At 43.8% G+C, this 25,845-nt stretch overlaps 1 protein-coding gene across 5 annotated transcripts in view; it reads left to right on the forward strand.

Annotated features, from left to right (window-relative positions):
* Nucleotides 1-25,845, forward strand: part of samd4a (sterile alpha motif domain containing 4A) — a 191,612-nt gene that overhangs the window by 89,832 nt on the left and 75,935 nt on the right. For 4 of the 5 annotated variants that reach the window (XM_086003216.1, XM_086003219.1, XM_086003215.1 and 1 more), the window contains one exon: nucleotides 17,672-17,935. The exons of the other annotated variant lie outside the window; for it this stretch is intronic. In XM_086003216.1, the coding sequence (XP_085859342.1) occupies nucleotides 17,672-17,935 (264 nt within the window). The remainder of the gene's footprint in view (nucleotides 1-17,671; nucleotides 17,936-25,845) is intronic. 5 annotated transcript variants of the gene reach the window in all.

Consider the following 25,845-nt stretch of genomic DNA (forward strand, 5'->3'; position numbering starts at 1 on the left):
TCTTTCGCGGTCGGCCCCTTCCCTCCCTGCTGCTCCTGCGTAATTGAACCCCAGTGGCGGGGTCAAGGCTGGGGGATGCCTGCTGACTGTGGAAGCGCAGAAGCCCCTGAGGGACGGCCTGGCCGACCTCTGGTCTTGGAGGGTGCGGATGCAGGCTGCTTGATCTGAGCATGGCTGGAAGCAGTGTGCCCTGCAGGTGGTGGCAGCTGCACTGCAGACGTACCAGCGGTGGCATGAGCAATGGTCACCTGCCGAGAGAGGACACCTGCACCATGGTCGGACGACACACTGGCTCTCTTGAGGGGACCGGTTCGGCTCAACCGCCACAATTGCCTGCTCTACTGATTCCTGGCCTTGTATGGTACTGGAAGGGCCCGGGGTGATCCTAGCTGATGCAGATAGGGTGGCTGCAGTGAGAGTTCACGTTGCCTCAATCTGGGTGTGGATGAGGCCAGCAAGTGACTGCGTGGCAGCAGTGAGGACCTGTGTGGCAGGTGCCAGTGCTTCGGAGAAGCCCTGGACAGTTCTTTCCATTGCTTCGGACAAGGCTGGAGCAGTCCGTTCCACTGCCTCGGACAAGCCCTGGACAGACCTTTCCAGGGATTGTCCGAGGCTCTGAACAGTCCTTTCCATTGCAGCCTCGAAGCCCTGGACAGTCCTCTCCATTGCTGCTCCAAAGTCCAACACACACTGCCAGTGTTTCTATCGACTGAGGCATCCTCCTCACTGCAGCCATCAGCTCAAGTGTGCCTGAGCCGGGCCTGGGTGCTCATTTCAGCAAAGCTACGCACCTCCTCTGCACTCTGCAGCAGTCATCACTCCCTGCCTTGCCTTCCGGGGAGCAGGTGGCCGAACTTGCCTACCACCCCCCCGCGCTGCTGCATGCCGCTTGTTCCGGCAACTGGCTCATCAGCAGAGCCCCCCCCCCCCCTCCCCTCCAGGGAACTACTATCCCCAGTCTGCAGATGTGTACGCTCCCCTGAAGTTGGAACGGATGCTCCGGCTTCCTCCTGATCCTCGCCTCCGGAGGCACTGGCACTGGCAGCTTCAGGGCGCAGATCCCGAGTTGGTGATGCAGCATCTGAAAGCAGGGAGGTAGAAGAGTGGCTTTAGCAAAAGGTCAGGTTGGCGGCAAGGCTCTGACATGGCTGCACACTGAGAAAGCATGCTGGCGGGGGGACCAAGTGGAAGGAGACAGCTGAAAAAGATGAGAGCCTTACCCTCGCTGTCGAGAAGGGGGTCGGCAGCTGCAGTGGTAACAGGACCACTCAGACGTCCTCCAAGAATCTGGTGCGCTCGCTCTCTCGAGATCCGTGAGAGTGACCACTTGTGGAGGTCCGCCACCGGTTTGACGCTGGTCCTTTCGGATCGTCGCCAGCTTGGACTGCAGGGGAAAGGAGGGGAAGCTCTATCACAGGATGCCTTGAGAGATCATCTCATGCCCCCCATGGTGCAAGAGCCCTTACATGATGCCTTGAGTCAAATGTGCATGTGTGTGCCCAGAAAGGGCCATGGGTGCTTGCTGACAGATGGCCATTGGGGCATCATGGCAAGAGGGTGCGCGAAGTCAGGTGCAGATGGAGGGAATCTGAAGTTTGCATATACAACACTCACCCTAACGACCCGAGTGAGGTCGTTGAATTTCTTCCTGCACTGAACAGGGCTCCTGGTCGCCATGCTGCTGGAGTTGACCCTCTGAGAAACATCCCTCCAAGCTCGGCGGTAATCCTTTTGATTCGGCCTCCTGCCATTGTCAGGATACAGAACATCTCGACGGCGCTCCACTGCGGACACCAACTCCTCCAGAGCCTCAGCTGAAGCGCTCTGCTCTCTCTCACCTTCTCCATCCTGACCAAGTTTTTTGCGCCAGAGAAGGAAGAGTGCCGATTCTGAGGCCTACAGGGCGTTGAGTGTGGAAGCTGAGGCTGACTGACCCACCCCTTTTAAGAGCCGGCCGGCACCTGGAATTCTCATGTTTATCGGTAATTGAGACCACCTGCGCTGCGCCCGTCCGCGCCGATATTGGGTAGCGCCGGAAGTTTTGCGCCTTAGGAGGCCTGTGCAACGTCTGAATTCGCGCCGCAATCCCCTTTGGGGTCGATGCGACCCAATATCGCGCCAGGCGGCGATAAGTTTCGTCTTGGCTATAAACTTTGCGCAGCGCCAGTTCTAACGCCTCAAGCGGGGCTATACCCAATTTCTAGGCCAAAATGTCAAAACTGGCAGTAGGGAACTATGATGCATGGGAATAACCAGAAATAGAGCCAGATCAGTATGTTTCCGGCCCAATGAGGAAGGAGGCATTGCAGGATCTGGTTCTGGGGAATGAGGTGGGTCAAGTAGAGCAAGTGTCAGTAGGGGAACAGTGATCACAGTATCATAAGGTTTAGATTAGATATGGAAAAGGACAGTGAGCAATCTGGAGTAAAAATACTTTATTGGAGGAAGGCCAATTTCAGTGGGTTGAGAATAGATCTGACCTGGGTAAATTGTAATCCGAGATTGGCAGGCAAGACTGTAATCGAACAATGGGCTGCCTTTAAAGAGGCAATGGTTCAGGTACATTCCCATGAGGGGGGAAAAGTAGGTCAACCAAAGCCAGAGCTCCCTGGATGACGAAAGAGATAGAGTAAGATGAAGCAGAAAAAGGGGGCGTATGACAGATGTCAGGTTGAGAATACAAGTGAGAACCAGGCTGAATATTAGAAGTTTAGAGGGGAAGTGAAAAAGGAAATAAGAGGGACAAAGAGAGAGAGTACATGAGAATAGATGGCAGCTAACAGAAGGGAATCCAAAAGTCTTCTATAGGCATATAAATAGTAAACTGGTTGTAAGAGAAGGGGCAGGGCCGATTAGGGACCAAAATGGAAACCTACGCATGGAGGCAGATATTATGTCCGTGTATAATTGAGACACGGACTGCAGGAGTTGATTATAACAAGTCTTTACTGAATGGAGACAACCTGGAAACTGAAACTACAGAAGCCTGCTAGGGCCTTTTATACAGGGGTGGTCACTGCCGGTACTGCAGTCTGAGACCAGTTATTCCCTTAAAGGTACATACACAACAGCAGAGGGCATGGCTGAAGTACTAAATGAGTACTTTACATCTGTCTACCAAGGAAGAAGATGCTGCCAAAGCCATAGTGAAAGAGGAGGTAGTTGAAATACTGGATGGGATAAAAATTCAGAGGATGTATTAGAAAGGCTGGCTGTACTTAAAGTAGATAAGTCACTGGGACTGGATGGGATGCATCCTAGGATGCGGAGGGAAGTAAAGGTAGAAATTGCAGTGGTACTAGCCATAATCTTCCAATCCTCCTTGGATACGGGGCTGGTGACAGAGGACTGGAGAATTGCAAATGTTACACACTTGTTCAAAAAAGGGTGCAAGGATAAACCCAGCAACTACAGGCCAGTCAATTTAACATCTAAGGGGGAAGCTTTTAGAAACTAATCCGGGTCAAAATTAAGTCACTTGGACAAGTGTGGATTAATTGAGTAAAGCCAGCATGGATTTGTTAAAGGCAAATTGTGTTTAACTTGATTGAATTTTTTGATGAGGTAACAGGGTTGAAGAGGGCAATGCGGTTGATGTGGTGTACATGGACTTCCAAAACATATTTGACAAAGTGCCGCATAATAGGCTTGCCAACAAAGTTGAAGCCCATGGAATAAAAGTGACTGGCAGCATGGATACGAAATTGGCTAAGTGACAGGAAACAGAGAGTAGTGGTGAACGGTTGTTTATCAGACTGGAGGAAGGTACACTGTGGTGTTCCCCAGGGGTCTGTTCTAGGACCACTGCTTTCCTTGATATATATTAAGACTTAGACTTGGGTGTACAGGGCACAATTTCAAAATTTGCAGATGACACAAAATTTGGAAGTATAGTTAACAGTGAGGAGGATAGTGATACAGGACATAGACAGGCTGGTGGAATGGGCGGACACATGGCAGATGAAATTTAACGCAGAAAAGTGCGAAGTGATACATTTTTGGTAGGAAGGGTACAATTCTAAAGGGGGTGCATGAACAGAGACCTGGGGGTATGTGCACAAATTGTTGAACGTGGCAGGGCAGGTTGAAAAAGCGGTTAAAAAGGCATACGGGGATCCTGGGCTTCATAAATAAAGGCAGAGTACAAAAGCAAGGAAGTTATGATGAACCTTTCTAAAACACTGGTCCGGCCTCAACTGGGGTATTGTGTCCAATTCTGGGTACCGTACTTTAGGAAGGATGTGAAGGCCTTAGAGAGGGTGCAGAAAAGATTTACAAGAATGATTCCAGGGATGAGGGACTTCAATTACGTTGATAGACTGGAGAAGCTGGGGTTGTTCTCCTTGGAGCAGAGAAGGTTGAGAGAAGATTTGATACAGGTGTTCAAAATCATGATGGGTCGAGACAGATTAGATAGAGAGAAACTATTCCCATTGGTGGAAGGGTTGAGAACCAGAGGACACAGATTTAAGGTAATTGGCAGAAGAACCAAAGGCGACGTGAGGAAAAACTTTTTTACGCAGCGAGTGGTTAGGAGCTGGAATGCACTGCCTGAAAGGGTGGTGGAGGCAGACTCAATCGTGGCTTTCAAAAGAGAATTGGATAAGTACCTGAAGGAAAATATATTTGCAGGGCTACGGGGGAAAGGGCAGGGGAGTGGGACTAGCTGAAGCGCTCTTGCAGCAAGCTGGCACGGACCGAATGGCGGCCTTCTCTGCTGTAACCATTCTATGATCCAGAAAATGAACATGAGTTTAACATTCAGGGGTATAGAGTACACAGGAAAGGACATGGTGTAGTCTTGTATATTGGGGACACTTGGAAGGTAAATGAAGTTGCTCCTGTGGGAGGGGCATACTACAAAATTAACTACTCTGGTTAGACACTTCAAATATGAAAAGTCTAAGCTTACACGAGGAGTATGGATAGTTGCTCTGTTAAGGAATAGGAAGCGTATGAGAGCAGGAAAATTATTTAATTGGGAGATTTCTTTCTGCCAAATATAAACTGAATTAGTATTGTCAACTGAGTTATTAAATGTATTGTATGACTGCTTTTTGACCAAGTATATCAAGGAAGCCATGAGAGGCAGTGCTTAATGACACTGCTAACACAGGAAATTAAAGTCGGAGCACCCCAGGACAATAGTGACCACAGAATGATCAAGTTCAACAGGAGTCGGGTATATAAATGAGGGAATAACCACACGAAATGGACTGAGCTAGGTTGCGCAACAATTCAGTAGAAGACCAGTGGAACACATATATAGAAGTGATGCTGAGCATGCAAGATTAATGCATTTCTAAAACTTAACAAGGTCAGATGAAACACATTTGATCCTAAATGGAATAACAAACAAATTAAAAGTGAAATAAAGAGGAAAAACAATCTTCCCAAATCCTGCAGAGAGAAAGTGGAAGGTGTTTGCTGGGATGCATGTAAGAAAATGCAGAAACATGTTATAAGGATGATCAGAGTTAGGTCCAGAAAAAACAGGCTAAACACGATAGTAAAAATTATTTCGGGACCACAACAGTGAGGGCAATCAAGAGGTGGGAACTCTAAAAGATGCAAACCAGCTTGAACCACAAACACAAAACAGTGAAAATTCTGAGTGATGTCTTCTCTTAATACGCGAAGGAAGTAATGAACAATATGCCCTCCTTATGCTTAACATAAGTTGGAGGAAGTCTTCACCAAACTGTAGTGTCTAGTCATACCACACATCAAGTACTGCATCTATGATCGCAAAATACTGCGGATGCTGGAAATCCGAAATAATAACAGAAAATGTTGGAAAAACTCAGCAGGCCAGGCAACATCAGTGGAGAGAGAAATAGTCAAGGTTTCGGGTTGAAACCCTTTTGAGGCTGATTCGTAGGCCCAGAAATGGGATTGCGCAGCGCCCATTTTTCAGGCAAAAAAAGAGGGCACTGAAGGGTCCAATATGGTGTGTGGCCTATGCGCGCTCATTCCATGCTGAGTATCCGCCGCATGCCATATTGGTTAGGGCGTCCTGTAGTTGTCCACCTGTAACAGGCATTGAGGTCAATGCCTATGCAAATTGGGGGGCCTAACTCCTATTTCAGACCCTTTTCGAAACTGGTTTGCACCTGACTGCAGTTTACGGCGTGCATGCTGTGGTCAGTTTTCTCAGCAGCCAAACCAGCAGTCTTAAAAGGGACTAAAACATAAAAGCTGCCAGTATACCCCACACTGCTGCCTTTGTTTTGTATTTTTGAGCACTTACTAGTTCATTAATCATTTGAGTGTTGAAGAATTAGTGTGCGACACTATTTTTGTAGTCACTTCCAACTTGAAAAAGAACCGTTTTAGTTCTTTCTGAAATCGTACTTTGGAAGAAAGTTGCTGCTGTAATGCCTGTATACCAACCTCACTTGCACATTCATTTGTTATCATCTTTCTGTAATTACATAGGATATATGGCAGAGAAATGGGCCATTCGGCCCAACCGGTCCATGCCGGCATTTATGCTCCACTCGAGCCTCCTCCCGTCTATCCTCAACTAACTCTATCAGCATAACCCTCTATTCCCTTTTCCCTCATGCTTATCTAGCCTCCCCTTAGATGCATCTATACTATTTGCCTCAACCACTCCCTGTGGTAGCAAGTTCCACATTCTCACCACTCTGGGTAAAGAAGTTTCTTCTGAATTCCCTTTTGATTTGTTGGTGATTATCTTATATTGATGGCCTCTAGTTATGCTCTTCCCCACAAGTGGAAACACTCTCTCTACCTACTCTATCAAAACCTTTCATAATTTTAAAGACCTCTATTAGGTCACCCCTCAGCCTTTTTTCAAGTGAAAAGAGACCCAGCCTATTCATTCTTTCCTGATAGGTATATCCTTGCATTTCTGGTAGCATCCTTGTAAATCTTCTCTGCACCCTCTCCAGTGCCTCTACATCCTTTTTAATAATATGGCGACCAGAATTGTATGCAGTACTCGCAGTGTGGTCTAACCAAGGTTCGATACAAGTTGAGCATCACTTCACAACTTTCCAATTCTATCCCTCTAGAAATAAACCCTAGAGCTTGGTTTGCTTTTTTTATGGCCTTGTTAACCTGTGTTGTTACTTTCAGTGATTTGTGTATTTGTACTCCGAGATCCCTTTGCTCCTCTACCCCACCTAGACTCGCACCCTCCAAGTAATGTGACCTCCTATTCTTCTTACCAAAATGTAATACCTCACATTTCTGTGTTGAACTTCATTTGCCAATTATATGCCCATTCTTCAAGTGTATCAATGTCCTCCTGTAATTTGTTGCAGCCCTCCTCAGTATTGACTATCCCCCGCCCCCCCCCCCCCCCCCCCACCCCATTTGGAAATTTAGAAATTGTGTTTTTGATTCCAAAGTCTAAATCGTTGACATAAATTGTGAACAACAGTGGTCCCAGCACTGATCATTGTGGAATACTACTACTTGCCTTCTGACACTCTGAATAGCTACCTTTTACTCCTACTCTCTGCTTTCTGTTTTGAAGCCAGCTAGCTATCTAATCTGCTACTTGTCCCCTGACTCCGCATTCTCTGACATTATTCATTAGTCTATTATGTGGTACCTTATCGAAGGCCTTTTGAAAATCTAGATAAATTGCATCTACTGCTTCACCCTTGTCTACTGTTACCTCTTCAAAAACTTCAGTGAGGTTGATCAAGCAAGACTTTCCCTTTTTGAAATCCATGCTGACTATTCATTATTATATTTTTGGTTTCTAGATGTTGTACTATTTTCTCCTTTTAGTAGGCATTCCATTATTTTTCCTACCACCGATGTTAAGCTGACTGGCCTATAGTTCCCTGGACATGTTTTATCTCCCTTCTTAAATATCGGTATTACGTTGGCTATCCGCCAGTCCTCTGGCACTACACCCTTTTCTTTTAACAAATTATTAAATATGTGTAGTAATGTCTCTGCTATCTCTTCCCTAGATTCTTTTAAAATGCGCGGATGTAATCCGTCCGGACCAGGGTTTCTTTCCTGAGTTTGATAAACATAGAAGATACGAGCAAGAGTAGGCCATTTGGCCCCTCGAGCCTGCTCCGCCATTCAATGCGATCATGGCTGATCATCCAAATTCAGTACCCGGTCCCTGCTTTCTCCCCATACTCCTTGATCCCTTTAGCCTTAAGAAATATATCCAACTCCTTCTTGAATATATTTAATGAATTGGCCTCTACTGCCTTCTGTGGTAGAGAATTCCACAGGTTCACCACTCTCTGGGTGAAGAAATTCCTCCTCATTTCAGTCCTAAATGGCCTACCCCTTATCCTTGGACTGTGACCCCTGGTTCTGGACTCCCTGACCATCGGGAACATCCTTCCTACATCTAGTCTGTCCAGGCCTGTCAGAATTTTATAAGTTTCAATGAGATCCCCTCTCATTCTTCTAAACTCCAGCGAGTATAAGCCCAATCGACCCAATCTCTCCTCATACGTCATTCTTGCCATCCCAGGTATCGGCCTGGTGAATCTTCGCTGAACTCCTTCCATGGCAAGAACATCCTTCCTCAGATAAGGCGACCAAAACTGCACACAATACTCAAGGTGTGGTCTCACCAAGGCCCTGTATAACTGCAGCAAGACATCCTTGTTCCTGTACTCGAACCCTCTCGCTACGAAGGCCAACATACCATTTGCCTTCTTAACCGCCTGCTGCACCTGCATGCTTACCTTCAGCTACTGGTGCACAAGGATACCCAGGTCTCGTTGCACTTCCCCTTCTCCCAATCTATTGCCATTCAGTTAATAATCTGCCTTCCTGTTTTTGACACCAAAGTGGATAACCTTGCATTTATCCACGTTATATTGCATCTGCCATGCTTCTGCCCAATCACCCAACCTGTCCAAATCATCCTGGAGTTTCTCTGCATCCTCCTCGCAGCACACACGCCCACCCAGCTTTGTGTCGTCTGCAAATTTGGAGATATTACATCTAGTTCCCTTGTCTAGATCATTAATATATATTGTGAATAGCTGGGGTCCAAGGACCGATCCCTGCGGTACCCCACTAGTCACTGCCTGCCACTTGGGGAAAAAGACCCGTTTATTCCAACTCTTTCTGTCTGCCAACCAGTTCTCTATCCAAGTCAATACCTTGCCCCCAATCCCATGTGCCTTAACTTTACACGCTAATCTCTTATGCGGGACCTTATCGAAAACCTTCTGAAAGTCCAAATACACCACATGCACTGGTTCTCCCTTATCTATTTTACCAGTTACATCCTCAAAAAATTCCTGTAGATTAGTCAAGCACGATTTACCTTTTGTAAATCCATGTTGACTTTGTCCGATCCTGTCACTGTTTTCCAAGTGCTCTGCTATTACATCTTCTATAATGGACTCTAGCATTTTTCCCCACTACCGATGTCAGGCTTACTGGTCTGTAATTCCCTGTTTTCTCTCACCCCACTATTCAAAAAAGGTGGTAAACATTAGCTACCCTCCAATCCATGGGTACTGTTCCAGATTCCATCGAATGTTTGAAGATGACCAGCAATGCATCTACTATTTCTAGGGCCACTTCCTTAAGTACCCTAGGATGTAAATTATCAGGCCCTGGGGATTTACCGGCCTTCAATCCCATCAATTTCCCTAACACCATTTCCCTACAAATACTGATTTCTTTCAGTTCCTCCCTTTCATCAGACCCTATGTTCCCCGACATCTCTGGGAGGTTATTTGTGTCCTCCTTTGTGAAGACCGAACCAAAATATGTATTTAATTGGTCTGTCATTCCTTTGTTCCCCATTATAAATTCCCCTGATTCTGACTGCAAAGGACCTACGCTTGACTTCACCAATCTTTTTCTCTTCACATATCTATAGAAGCTTTTACAGTCAGTTTTTAATGTTCCCTACTAGCTTACTCTCATATTCTATTTTCCCCTTCTTAATTAATCCCTTTGTCCTCCTTTGAATCCTAAACTGCTCCCAATCCTCAGGTTTACTGCTTTTTCTGGCCAATTTATATGTCCTCTCCTTGGATTTTATGCTATCCCTAATTTCCCTTGTTAGCCACGGTTGAGTCACTTTTTTTTGTTTTATTTTTATGCCAAACTGGGATGAACAAATTCTGTAGTTCATCCATGCGGTCTTTGAATGTTTGCCATTGCCTATCCACCGTCAACCCTTTGAGTGACATTCCCCAATCAATCCTACCCAACTTGCGCCTCAGACCATCGTAGTTTCCTTTATTTAAATTGAGGACCCTAGTCTCTGAGTCAACTACTTCACACTCCATCTTAATGAAGAATTCATCATATTATGATCGCTCTGACCCAAGGGGCCTCGTACAACAAGATTGCTAATTAATCCTTTCTCATTACATAATACCCAATCTAAGATGGCCTGATCTCTGGTTGGTTCCAGGAAACCATCTCATAAACACTCCAGGAATTCCTCCTCCACAGTATTGTTACTAATTTGGTTAGCCCAATCTATATGTAGATTAATGTCACCCATGATGACTGCTGTGCCTTTATTGCACGCTTCTCTAATTGGTTATTTAATATCCTTTTTTTATTTTAAATGCATTTATTTCATAACTAATCTCATCCAATATCATGTCAACCTGTTCTATCTCCCTGGTAAATACTGAAGCAAAGTAATTATTTAATATTTCTGCCATCTCTCTATCGTTGCGTGTGGTGTTATCATGTCCATCCCTTAATGGCCCTATTCCCATCCCGACCTTTTTTTATTCATATGCCTATAAAATATTTTACTATTTATGTTCCTTGATAATCTAGTTTCATAGTTCCTCTTTGCCTTCCTAATTTTTTTTTTGACTTCTCTCCTAATCTCTTCGTAGTCTTATCATACACTCCCCTGCTGTCCATGTACTTAATGTATGCCTCTTTCCTTACACTCAGTTTTTCCCTTATGGCTTCATTTATCTGTATCTGTAGTGTCCCATTAGTGGTTTTTTTAGTGGAATATATTTTTTCCTGGACTTTGTTGAACACCATTTTAAATGTTTCCCATTGCTGTTCTCTGCCATTGTTTGCCAATGTTGTTGTCCATTTTATTTTCCCAAGTTCTATTCTCAGCCCTTCAAAATCAGCTTTTTTCCAATCTATTACCCTAGTCTTCCTCATACTTATGTCCTTCTCAATTATTATCTTAAAGCATATTATATTATGGTCACTATTGCCTAGATGTGCCCCTACTTTTACTTCTTACCTGCTCTGGTTCATTCCCCATTACTAGATCCAATAGCGAATCCTCCCTTGTTGGGCTTTTTACATATTGGGTTAGAAAGGAGTCCTGTACACATTGTAGGAACTCCATTCCCTTATCCTCTTTACCTACCTCTTCTGTCCCATTTAATATCGGGGTAGTTGAAATCCCCCATGATGATTATTCTATTTTTTACTAATTTCCCTAATTTCTTTGCATATTTCTTCCTCCACCTCCCTTCCAGTATTAGGTGATCTGTAGACTACCCCCATTGTGATTGATCCTTTATTGTCTTTTATCTCTATCCACATGGATTCTGTTTCTGTCTTGCTGATACCTGCGTCACTTTTTTACTGCCATTGTTATCCCTGATAAGTACGGCTACTCCACCTCGCCTTTTTCCCCCTTCTATCTTTTCTAAATATAAATAATAATCCAGAGATTATTACCCTTGAGGCCCTGCTTTTCAATTTAGCTCCTAACTCCTGATACTCCTTCAGCAGGACTTCCTCCCTGTTCCTACCTATGTCGTTTGTTCCGACATGGACCACGACAACTGGATTTACCTCCCTCCCATTCTAAATTCCTCTCTAGCCACCTTGCGATATCTCTTCCCCTGGGCAACGCACCCTTCATGATTCTCGTTCATGGCTGCAGAGGATGCTATCTGTCCCCCTAATTATAGAATCCCCTAGCACTACCACTTTTCTATTCTGCTCTTCCACCGCCACCGCCACCCCCAGTGGACAGCCTTCTGAGCCACGGTGCCTTGGTCTGCATTGTGGCTGTCCTCCCTGCAGTCTTTCTCCTTGTCCTCACAGGTAGCGAGTACATTATACCTATTGGATAGGACCAGTGTCTGCGGGACCTCCTTCTCAACCTCTCCTAAGTCCCTGTTATCTGTCTCCCGAGCAGTCACACTCTTTTTCCCCCCCCCCCCCCCCCCCCTTCCTGAACCTGTGATTTACTCTGGGGTGTGACTGTATTCTGGATAAAACTATCCAGAAATTCCTTCCCCTCCCTTATGTTTCGGAGTGTCTCTAACTCTGAGCCAAAGTGACTGAAGGCAGAGACATCCGGAACAGTCTCGCTGTCCACAAACTCCCACATACTACAGTCCTGACACAGCCTGCCCTGCCATCTCTAGAATTCTTTTTATTTATTTTCTTATTAATAACCTGAATTAATTTAAAGTTTTTATTCAAATGATTTATAGTATATTAATTAGTATATCAAGTTGTTAAATTAATAAAGTACTAGTTATAGTTCCCCAGCTCTTAGTTTAAATTACTGCCTAGGTTAGAGGAAAAAAAGCCACAATACTCATACTCATCAACCAATCACCTACCTGCTGTCCTGAGATGTCACTCCTTGATTTTTTTTTTTGGTCTCTCTCCTCCGCTCTTTATTTCCCAGCCTCCGCTCCGTCCCCGACCAGGTCCGGTCTCGCCACTGCTCTTTTCTTTGCACCTAACGATAACTAAAGTTCCTCATGGAAATGGACAACATGCATATCTGCATCTTTTTTTAAAAATAAAAAAAAAGAGGCGGGTTTCTGTTTGTTCCAGAGCTGGTGAAGTAGTGCTACTAATGCAAGTTGTGATCAAGGGACTACAAATAAAATATTAACCTGACTTCTTTTTTCAGATGTTGAAGAACCTGTTCTGTATTGCCAGGGTTTTCTATTTTTACTGGAAATTTCTAGCATTAGCAACTTTTCTTTTACTATCCAGTGTCACTGGACCCTCAGGGGTACATGACTTCATCAGATATCTGTATTTTTCTTTTACTTTGAGTAAACATTATCTGCAATGACATCACTGTTTTTCCTTTGGGTAGCTGACACTATCTTCAGAATTTCAGGAGTGCGTCAGGAAGTGTCGGTATTTGCAGGGATCCCCCCACACAGTAAAATCTCAACCACTGCTATATGGTTCTTTATCTGTAATGCTTTGATTTAAAATGCTCTTTAGGGAGAGGGAACTAGAAAAACAGAATCAGCAGGGCATAGAGTCATAACGGCACAGAAGGAGGCCATTCGGCCCATCGAGTCCGTGCCGGCTCTCTAGAGCAATCCAGTCAGTCCCATTTCCCCACTCTATCCCCGTAGCCCTGCAAGTTTATTTCCCTCAAGTGCCTATCCAGTCTCCCTTTGAAAACATTGAGTGTCTCCGCTTCCACCACTTCCGTCAGCAGCGAATTCCAGGTCATCTCCACTCGCTGTGTAAAAAGGTTTTTCCTCACATCCCCCTGTATCTCTTGCCCAAAACCTTAAATCTGTGTCCCCTAGTCCTTGTACCATAAACTAGTCGGAACAGCCTTTCCCCATTTAGCCTATCCAAACCCGTCATAATCTTGTACACCTCTATCAAATCACCCCTCAACCTCCTTTGCTCTAATGAAAACAAATCCAGCTTCTCCAACCTGTCTGTAGCTAAGATCCCCCATCCCCGGAACCATTCTGGTAAATCTCCTCTGCACCCTCTCAAGGGCCTTCACATCCTTCCTAATGTGTGGTGACTAGAACTGGACGCAATACTCCAGTTGTGGCCTAACCAGCGCTTTATAAAGTGTCAGCATAACTACTTTTGTACTCAATACCTCTATTTATGAAGCCCAAGATCCCATATGCTTTGTTAACCACTCTCTCAATATGTTCTGCCACCTTCAGGGACCTATGCACATTAACTCCCAGGTCCCTCTGTCCCTGCACAATCTTAAAACTATGCCATTAAGTGTATATTGCCTCTCCTTGTTCCTTCTGCCAAAATTTATCACCTCACACTTCTCTATTAAATTCCATCTGCCACTTGTCTGCCCATTCTGCTAGCCTTTCTATGTCCTGTTGCAGTCGATTGATATCATCGCTGTTTGCCACACCCTCAAGTTTGGTGTCATTGGCAAATTTAGCAATTCTACTCTCTCCCAATATCCAGGTCATATATATCAAAAAAGCAGTGGTCCCACCACTGACCCTTGGGGAACACAACTGTCTACCATCCTCCAGTCTGAAAAACAGCCATTTACCACAACTCGCTGTTTTCTGTCCTTAAGCCAATTTCCCTGCAGATTTGCTCCTCTACCTCCCTCTCACTATTTGGAGGCCTGTAGAATACCCCAATAGCGTGATCAAACCCTTTTTGCTCCTCTACTCCAACCAAATGGATTCTGTCCTTACCCCTCCAGAACATCCTCCCTTTCCAACACTACAATGTCTTCCTTAATCAGCAGTGCCACCCCACCTCCCTTTTTTCCTTCCCTATCTTTTCTGAACACCTTGTATCCTTGAATATTAAGTGCCCAGTCCTCACCATTTTTAAGCCACATTTCCGTTATTGCCACACGACTAATTGTGCTTGTAGCTCACCAACCTTATTCACCACTTTGTGCGTTTACGTACATGCATTCTAAACCCATTTTTGAATTTTTTGTAGTCTTTCTTAGTCTGCTATCTAATATACTACTGTACTACCACCTCTAGTACTATCCAACACACTCACTCTTTTATGCACCTTATTCTTCTTTTCTACTCCTATATGCTGGTGCCCATCCCCCTGTCAAGCTAGTTTAAACCTTCCCCAACAGCACTAACAAACCTCCCTGCGAGAATATTGGTCCCGGCTCTGTTGAGGTGTAACCTGTCCTGCTTGTACAGGTCCCACTTTCCCCAGAAACGGTCCCAATGCCTCATGAATCTAAAGCCCTCCCTCCTGCACCATCTCTCCAGCCACGCTTTCATCTGTTCTATCCTCCTATTCCTGTACTCACTAGCACGTGGCACTGGGAGCAATCGGAGATTGCTACCTAGTGAGGTCCTGCTTTTTAATCTCCCAGCTCCCTAAACTCTGCCTGTAGGACCTCAATCCTCTTTCTGCCTAGGTCATTGGTACCGATATGGACAACGACCTCTGGATTCACCCTCCCCCCCCTCAGTGTCCTGCAGCCGCTCAGTGACCTCCTTGACCCTGGCACCAGGGAGGCAACATACCATCCTGGAGTCATGTCTACGGCCACAGAAATGCCTGTCTGCTCCCCGAACTATCGAATCCCCTACCACTTGCTCTTTCACTCTTTCCTTTCCACCCCATGTTCTCCTAGCCTGTAAGGCTCCCGACCCCCACCTCAGCACAAATGCTAGGCATAATTATACCTAGAATAATACAATTTAAGTGAAGGGTAAGTACTTTTAAGTCCTTATTACTTCTGTTTCACAAGTTAGCTTTAACATATGTGAACCTATTTTTTTTTTAGTATAAACTAGTTAGCTGAGTCACAGATGTTCCATTTGAGTGTTTCCACTAGGCAGAAGAAATATCTGCAGTTTCCAGTTGTGGCTGTCCACCTAGAGTTGGTTTATTTTCTAGAATAACAATGGTGTGAGTGAATGTTGCTATGTTCACATCGAACAGTGAAACGCTTAATAAATGGAAATGAATTAAAGGAGCTGCAGCTCCTGCTCAGCAGTTAGGAACAAAAACGATGCATTTCACTTTTTGGCTCGCTCTGTAATTTGTACTCTGACCTAATAGTTATATGTAACCGAAAAGGGAGACCTTGTGCAATAGAAGACCTAAGAGAGAAACTTTTTTCCTGAGTTTCTGTTGAGTTTATTGGACTTGGTAACCATAGGGTGTCAATGCTGTCTGATCTCTGCAGTAAAATGTGTTAATGGAAGTGCTCTCTACCCTTGCCACATAATAACTTTCTTCATTCTTGCATTGCTGCCTTGGTTGCAAGGTAAGCAAAAGTGTGTGTGTGTGAAATTGGTGAGAAGAGGAGTGAAATTTGGACACTACCGATGGTTAACCATCAGATCAAAATTGAATTGGGATTTATTGAAAGAATTGGTGCTTTAAAATCACTGTGTAACAGATAACTGAAATATGACCACGTTCTCAGTTGCATGTTAGGATAGAATAGTTGTCCAGATGTAGTTATGACCTGCCAAACTTGTAGCCTACAAGACCGAAGGTAATAGAGAACAATATAACTGTTTGCATAAGGGCATGTTCTAGTTATTGTGGCCACTGCTGTCAATACATTCTGTGTTCATGTGAAATAGCAATTCTAACAGTTTTTTGGCCCCTGCCCCACTGTTATTTTTATTCTGGAAAACAGCATTAATGCACTGATATATTTTAAATTGATATTTATTAGTTGCTACTTTGGGGCTAAATATTTTCCAAAGATGGTCCGAATGTTTGAAACCTGAAGCCTTGGGGTAATTTGGGTCATCTGGGTCAAACACTAAGATTACCTTCTGTCCAAAATATGCAACATTCTTTGTTCTATGGCAATTTTAAGCTGAGCATCTAGAAATGGAAAGCATTTTTTAGTTCGGAGTGACTGCTGCCAACGAACCGGAAGCTGCGCAGAGCGTATAAATGTCAGCTCCCAAATATTCACCACAGATGGAGGTGAGAGTACAATAAAATCCTCAAGCTGACGACATCCTAATTTCACCTTTGTCACATTTCCTCATTAAATTGTACTGGAAGTTTTAGCAGTTCATTCTGATGAATTACTCTCACCACTGTCACACTCTCTGTGTCTCTCTTCGTGTCCCTTCTCCGCCCACCCCCTCGTTTTCCTCTCCACTCTCTGTCTAGTGCTCCTCTCTCTATCTCAACGATCCTTTTCCCAGCCGATTAAATCCTAACATCCTGCGCCTAAATTTTGTTCACCAGCCTCGTGTTCAAACCACAACAGACCGAGGACCTGATAATGATAAACACACTCCGTGAGAGTACAGTAAAACTCCCACAAGCTGACAACATCCTGATATCACCTTCAAGTCACATTATAGCCCTCGCAATACCTGAAATTTCCACCCCTCACCTTTCTCTCTAATCTGTGGGAAATCCGCCGAGAGCAAACAAAAAGCCACGAACTGCGCCTGCGCAAGTAAGTTGTCGTTGGCAGCAGTCGCGTCCTTTAGTTTTGATGGAGTACAAAATGTGAGATTTGGGCACGGAAGGGAAACGTTGCTTGACTTTTGCAGCTTTATGCAAGTAATAGAAATAATTTACTAATTTGTTGTTCTGTGTGTATAATAAATTAATTGTGTGTGTGTGTGTGTGTGTGTGTGTGTGTGTAAAATGGCTTTAGACTTGATGGACATTATTTTAGCCTCCAGTGCACCCATGAGCCCAAGACCAATGTTGCATTACATACTTCTCTGGCTCTGCCCGTCTTGTATACAATTGTGGATTTTATGGGAATATCAGTGAATTCCATTGATGAGCAATGGGCTTATGATGTCATGTGTGTAACCAAGCAATCTGTTGAGACCATAAAATCTAGATCCCAACATAAGATTGTTACAGGATTATAACTTCATAAAAGTCATGTATGATAAAGGCAAGAGCATGTTTATAACTGGCACATTTGGTAGGTTTACGGATATTAGACTTTGACACTTAATTGCTTTCGATGAATAACTATTCTATGTTATAATATGTTTTCTAGTTCTCTCAGGCCAGACACACCACAGCCCTCTGAAGCGTTCAGTATCTCTTACCCCACCAATCAATGTGCCAAATCAGCCTCTAGGTCATGGATGGATGTCCCATGAAGACCTGCGAGCAAGGGGACCTCAGTGTATCCCATCAGACCATGCTCCTCTCTCCCCACAGAGCAGTGTTGCTTCCTCGGGTAGCGGTGGGAGTGAGCATCTTGAAGATCAAGCAATGACACGTAATACATTCCAAGAAGAGGGCAGTGGCATGAAAGGTGGGTAACTGTTGTTAGAATGGTGTTCACTAAAGAAGAATATATAATTCCAAGCAGCTAGTGCAGAAATGGAGAGGGAGTGCTCCTGTTGTATTGTTAACATTGCTGATGTATTGTGCTCACCAATGCTGCAGTGGATTTTTGCGGTAAGGCTTTTCACTGTAATGTTAACTTGGTTAGAAACTTCCCAAGGATTCCATAACTCTGGAATCTGCCACCAAATTTCATGTTAATTGGCAAAATGGTTGTGTCTACAGCTCAAACCAAAATTAGAAAAAGTTTGGGGAGGAAAAACAAATCAAAGCTGTATCAGTGAAGAACTTGCAGAGCTAAGCTTTAAGTTTTCAGTTACTAATGGTGATTAGATTTTTGGTTCTTCAGGATGCACAGCAGTGCATGTGATAGTGGGTTTTATGCTTCAATTCTGCTCTACTGGGTCAGAGAGCAAAAGGAGGCTGTTATTGTGGCCAAAGGGTTCTATAAGTGTCCAAATCGTAAGATGTGGAACAGAGCAAAGAAGAAGCATTCTTTCAGATAACTGCTCAAAGAAATACTGTGCGTTCATTAGATGACGTGCAAAACACCTGTAATGCTATACTGTAGGTAATCAATCCAGAAAAGCAAGCACCATTAGTTGTTGTTTGCAATAATATAGTAGGTGCTTTAAGATAGAAGGAAAATCCAAAACCTAATTGAAAGTGGACTGATAAAAGATTTGTATTGCAGAGAATTATTGAAGTCTGGAGAGGTGGGACAAATGAAATTTGCTGAACATGGAGTTCAAAAAGATTCTGTGTAACTAAGTATTGGACGTGTTAGTATTGGAAGATTTCCATAAAAATTAATCTAAAATGTTTGTATTGACCGCCAGATGGAGGTCAAGTGAGGATCTGTGTCTTTGTCTCTTTGTGAGTGTACTGCGACTACTGCTGCTGATAAAACTAGAGCTATTTTATATTCATCTTCCTGATTATTAGTTAATGGCTGTCCTGTCCTTGTGGGGGGGATTTATCTCTGGTGTGGATCCAGTCACTGGTGATAATTTTGGCTGAAACTTGGCTACAATTAAAATGTTAGGATCTGTTGAATGCCGATTCTAAGCCATGCATGCTGTATTGTATTTTGTACTTTAAGGGAGCAGTTATTAAGAGAGCACTTTAGGTGCGGACTTTTTTTTGTGGCCAAAGCAGGAGCTAAATTGAGACTTGACCATGTGTTTTTATTTAGCTGACCAATCTAGTGTATTTCTCAACTAGTGGCAGTGCCAAAATAACCATTCAGTGGTCAAGTGACTTGTACTTTATATCCAACCACACAGCGGCTGTTTGTAGCCCGTGACCTATCAGCAAGTTGTTTGTCACTGTCTACTGCTTTCTTGCCTGACTCAGCAGGCTATTGACTGCAGGTTCAGATGACTGTTATGTGATGATATATACCCAGTTCAAATAACAGTCACCCCAAAATATTCAATTGATGAAACAGCTGAATGCTTAAGAAATCACTATAAATCTCTCATCTTTGTCATCTTTGTCAGAAATTGTATCAGCCGACAGCAAAACTACACAAGCAGTATAAGCTTCTGGCACAGACCAAATGATCTTTAAAAAGCAGGAAGATAATATTGAAAGAACCTGATAAGAGGGAGAAAGCAACACTGAGGAGCCGCTGAACTTTTCAGAACATTGGGTAGATCATATGCAAAAGTGCATGCATTTGATTTGTGTCTGCATTGAACATTGACATTCATTGCAAGCAGTCTTTCCATTGTAATGCCTATTTCCAAAGTGCTTCAGAAAACCAGCAAATGTCCTTGCCAGGTCTGGGAAATTTTCACTCCGAACTGGTAACGCTTAGAGGTTTTATTTTACTTGCATACAAGAACAATTCTATTGGGCTTGTTCAGAAAATAAATCTTAAGGGTGACTTTATTTTTCTAACAAGATTACTTGTAATGCTAAAAACATCTATACAAGTATGTGTCAAAATCTGGCATATCTGTACTGAGGATCTTTGTTATCTTTATGACAACCCTGATTTCTAGCACCACTAACTAATAATGTACACATTCTAGTTGGGCACTGGATAACATTAAACTGCTGAACCATATCTTTATCAACTGGTGAAAGTTACGCAGGGACAGTGTTGCTGGCATATTTAAGGAAAGTTGTGATGAGGTTTTCGGGACTTCATCATCTTCCGGTGGTTAAAGATGAATACTGGTGGTCCAGAATTTAGCTTTGGAGAACCAGAATTCATACTCAGATTGCTTGAGCTGTGAAAATGGTTCTAAAGCCCAACTTCAGATGCTGATCCCTATATAATGGGTAGTTCTCAGTTGAGAAAGCAAAACAAATAAGTGAATACTTAGTTCTTTTCTTGTGTAAACCAAATAGATTGCAACCTATAGTGTAAGGAAGTAAAGCTGAGACAGACTGGTGAGAAGTTAGTCTGAAGCATGCATAGTGAAATGTTTTTTCGATGCAAAGAAATGCTTGCATTTAGATAGTGTTTTATCGTGTATCTGAAAAATACCTCAAAGCACTTCACATGCAATGAATTACTTTGTAAGTGCAGTCATTGTTCTATATTGTGGGGAGGAGAGTAGAAAGTGGATACATACCCCACATGTCTATATTTGGGCACACTCTCTTGTCGTTGAAATAGTACTGGCAATTATCTGCCAGGATGCAAAAAAATGGCTGACTAATCCTGGTGTGAAAGCTTGGTGCTGTGTATTAATTATTTTAGCTAGTACTTGGAATGGTCCAACTAGTGACTATCCTCTATCCCCCTTGAGGGGGAGTAGGTCGCCTTAGGATCAATACCCCAGGCAATGTATTTTTGGAACCAAGTCACCCCTATGTGGTAGATTTGGTAATCCAATCTTGAATTCAGTAGGTCTGCAGTTCTCTAGGGCACTTTTGATGACTTGTACCTCCTGAGAAGCTCCTTAGGACAATTTTCTATGTTAAATGTGCGATATAAATCCAAATTTACGGTGGTAGCCAATACCAGCGCTACCACCTCGTCCCTCTTTCCCCTAACCCCAGGCCTGGCTCAGTTATGGAACCTGTATTGGTAGACTCATCACTGGGTGCCAAGATTCTTCTCTCTTGGCTCCAGATACTTGAAAACCAATACCCTAACTGCAGGTAATAAGTACACCCACTGTTTGTTTATTTTTGTAGTCTTAAGGTATGAGTAAGGATTAAATTTAGTGTTGTTTACTCATAATTAACATATTTTTTATATATATATATATATATCTCCACTGTTTGTTTAATTCTCATTCATTTTTAATGCACATTTTCATTATGTAGACTTCACATGCATTTTCTGTTATAATTCCTTACTTTATTTAATCCTCACACATGCATATTCCATATTTTAATGACATTTCCTCTATCGCACCTAATTATTAACACAAGTTGATAACACATCCTCCTCCTACTAAATGGATAATTATAAATGGTTTATGACACTGATTTTATCCCTGATTATTGCTCAAATCTGGCATCTAATTAATTATTTAGTTAACGTAACATGAGAAATAGGTGCAGGAGTAGGCCCTTCGAGCCATTCAATAAGATCATGGCTGTTCTTCCACCTCCACTCCATCTTCCTGCACTATCCCCATATCCCTTGGTTCCCTTAATAGCCAGAAACCTATCGATCTCTGTCTTGAATATACTCAACCACTGAGCCGCCACAGCCCTCTGGGGTAGAGAATTCCAAAGAATCACGGCCCACTGAGTGAAGAAATTTCTCCTTATCTCAGTCCTAAATGGCCTACCCATTATCCTGAGACTGTGACCCCTAGTTCTAGACTCCCCAACCAGGGGAAACATCCTCTCAGCATCTACCCTGTTAAGCCCCTTTAAGAATTTTATATGTTTCAATGAGATCATCTCTCATTCTTCTGAACTCTAGGGAATATAGACCTGGTCTGTTCAGTCTCTCCTCATTGGACTGATTCCTGGGATGAGGGGATTGTCCTGTGAACCTTTGCTGCACTCCCTCTAAGGCAAGTATACCCTTCCTTGGTTAAGGAGACCAAAATTGTACACCATACTCCAGATACGAGCTTACCAAGGCCCTATATAAATTGCAGTAAGACACCTTTACTCTTTTATACTCCAATCCTTTTGTAATAAAGGCTAACATACCATTTGCTTTCCTAATTGCTTGCTGTACCTGCATGTTAACTTTCTGTGATTCATGTACAAGGACACCAGGTCCCTCCTGAATACCAACATTTCCCAATCACTCACCATTTTAAAAAGTATTCTGCTTTTCTATTTTTCCTACCAAGTGGATAACTTCACATTTCTGTACATTATATTCCATCTGTCATATTCTTGCCCACTCACTTAACCTTTCTATATCTCTCGGCATCCTCCTCACAACTTATTTTCTCGCTTAGCTGTGTATAATCAACAAACTTGGATACATTACACTCTGTCCTCTCACCTAAGTCATTGATATAGATTGTAAATAGCTGAGGCCCAAACACTGATCCTTACGGTACCCCACTAGTTACAGCCTGCCAACCCAAAAATGACCTGCTTATTCTTGCTCTCTATTTTCTGTCCTTTAACCATTCCTCAGTCCATGGTAATATATTACCCCCAATCCCATGAGCCCTCATTTTGTGTAATAATAGCCTCTTGTGTGCACACCTTATTCTTGATTATCAGCCCTCCTTGGAACGTGTAATGGTAAGATTTTTTTCCCCATATGAACTCTATAGCATTGCTCAGCAAGCTCACTTAACCCTTTTTTTAAAATTTTGATCCCCAGTTTTAGAGTAATGAAGATTCAATAATTGATACAATTGATAAAGGAAAATGACAGGAGAATAAACATCTCAAACACAAGGTTCAAATTGTAAACTTGAATGGACTACCTTCTGAGATCCAAAATAGTACTTCAGATCCTAGCTCCAAAAGCACAACATGGCAAATGATAGATGATCAAGGCGAATTGAAGGTGTTGATGAACACATGGGAGTATGATATTGTTGCTATCACAGAGACATGGTTGAGGGAGGGGCAGGACTGGCAGCTCAATATTCCAGGGTATAGAATCTTCAGGTGAAACACAAGGGGGAGTAAAAGAGGAGGGGGTGTCGCAGTATTAATCGAGGAGTCAATTACTGCTGTAAGGAGGGATGATCTCTTAACAGGTTCTTCTAATGAGGCCATATGGGTAAAACTTAAAAACAAAAAGGGGGCAAGCACTTTGCTGGGAGTGTACTATAGGCCCCCAAACAGTCAGGGGGAGATAGAGGAATGGATATGTAGGCAAATCTCAGGTGTAGAAATAATAGGGTAATAATAGTAGGGGATTTCAACTTCCCCAATATTAGAGGGTGTGGAATTCTTAAAATGCATCCAAGAGAGCTTTTTGAGCCAGCATGTAGAAAGTCCTACAAGAGAGGGGGCGGTACTGGACCTAATTCTAGGGAATGTAGCCGGGCAAGTGGTAAAAGTGTCAGTAGGAGAGCATTTTGGTGACCGTGACCATAATTCGGTGAGATTTAATGTAGTCATGGAAAAGGACAAAGATGGACTGGTAATAAAGGTTCTAAACTAGGGGAAGGCCGATTTTAATATGATATGGCAGGATCTGGCCAAAGTGGACTGGGATCAGCTACTTGTAGGTAATCCACATCAGAGCAGTGGGAGTCTTTCAGAAAGGAAATAGAGTACAATGCCAACATGTTCCCGTAAAGGTCAAGGGTGGGTGGGACCAACAAGCCCAGGGAACTCTGGATGTCAAGGGATATGCAAGAATGGATTAGGAAAATAAGGGAGGCTTTTGGCAGATACAAAGGACTAAAAATAATGGAAGCCCTAGAGGAGTATAGAAAGTGCAGGGGGGGGGGGTACTTAAAGAAATTAGGAGAGTGAAAAGGGGGCATGAAAAAACACTGGCAGGCAAAATAAAGGAAAATCCCAAGGTGTTTTATAAGTATATTAAGGGCAAGAGGATAACCAGGGAAAGAGTAGAGCCCATTAGGGACCAAAGTGGCAATCTGTGTAGAGCCGGAAGATATAGGTGAGGTTTTAAATGAATATTTTTACATCTGTGTTCACTATGGAGAAGGACGATGTAGGCATAGAAATCAGGCAAGGGGATTGTGATATACTTGAACAAATTAGTATTGAGAGGGAGGAGGTATTAGTGGTTTCAGTGGGCTTAAAAGTGGATAAATCCCCAGGCCCAGACGAGATGTATCCCAGGCTGCTATGTGAGGCAAGGGAGGAGATTGCAGGGGCTCTGACACACATTTTCAGATCCTCTCTGGCCACGGGAGGACAGCTAACGTAGTACCATTATTCAAGAAGGGTAGTAGGAATAAACCAGGGAACTACAGGCCAGTGAGCCTAACATTAGTGGTAGGGAAATTATTGGAAAAAATTCTGAAGGACAGAATTAGTCTCCACTTAGAGAGGCAAGGATTAATCAAGGATAGTCAGCATGGCTTTGTCAGGGGGAGATCATGTCTAACCAATTTGATTGAATTTTTCAAGGGGGTGACTAGGTGTGTGGATGATGGTAGTGCAGTTGATGTTGTCTACATGGACTTCAGTAAGGCTTTTGACAAAGCCCTGCATGGGAGACTGGTCAAGAAGGTAAGAGCCCATGGGATCCAGGGCAATTTGGCACATCGGATCCAAAATTGGCTTAGTGGCAGGAGGCAGAGGGTGATGGTTGAAGGTTGTTTTTGTGACTGGAAGCCTGTGTCCAGTGGTGTACCGCAGGGATCGGTGCTGGGCCCTTTGCTGTTTGTAGTGTACATTAATGATTTAGATATGAATGTAGGAGGTATGATCAGTAAGTTTGCAGATGACACGAAAATTGATGGAGTGGTAAATAGTGAGGAGGGATCGATAGATCCTGCTCGGCTGATTTGGAATTCCTCATGGTAAGGTGCAGACCCTTCTACCTGCCTTGGGAATTCACGGCTGTTATCATCACTGCGGTCTACATCCCACCACACGCTAATGCCAAACTAGCACTGAAGGACCTCTACAGGGCCATCAGCGAACGACGAGCTGCGCACCCAGACGGAGCTTTTATCGTCGCGGGGGACTTCAATCACACAAACCTAAAAACTGTACTACCGAAATTCCACCAGACTGTTTCCTGCCCCACAACGGGAGAACACACTGGATCAAGTCTACACGAGCATTGTAGACGCTTATAAGGCCATTCCCTGCCCCCACCTTGGGAAGTCTGACCACCTCTCCCTGTTTCTAGCCCCGGCATACAAACCGCTCATCAAAAGAGTGAGAACATCAGTTAGATCAGTGAAAGTATGGCCAGAGGGGGCAGCCTCTGAGCTTCAGGATTGCTTCGAACGCACTGATTGGGGCATGTTTGCCCATAATGACATTGAGGAATACGCATCCACAGTGCTATTCTACATTAACAGCTGCGTCGAGGTCGTCACGACCCATAAAAATATCAGGACATACCCCAACCAGAAACCCTGGATGAACGGAGAGGTCCGCTCGCTGTTGAAAGCACGCGACGCAGCATTTAAATCTGGCGACGCGGCGGCTTACAGTGCAGCTAGGACCAACCTTAAAGGGTATCAGGACTGCCAAAAGGAAACAGACACTGCGGATAGAGGATCATTTCCACAACAACTCGGACCCCCGGCGCATGTGACAAGGCATCCAGTCCATCACTGACTACAAGGGCAAAAACACCAGCCCCCCCGGTTAGCGATGCCTCCCTTCCGGAGGAGCTTAACAACTTCTACGCTCGCTTCGACAGGGACAACAGGGAGCCGGCTACCACAGCCTTGCCACCCCCGGAAGACCAGGTGCTCACTCTGTCGACCTCCGACATAAGGGGTGTTCTACACGGAGTGAACACACGAAAGGCTGCTGGACCGG

This window comes from Somniosus microcephalus, chromosome 12, assembly GCF_052327205.1.
Source record: "Somniosus microcephalus isolate GS21.2 chromosome 12, FLI_Smic_1.0, whole genome shotgun sequence".
Classification (NCBI taxonomy): domain Eukaryota; kingdom Metazoa; phylum Chordata; class Chondrichthyes; order Squaliformes; family Somniosidae; genus Somniosus; species Somniosus microcephalus.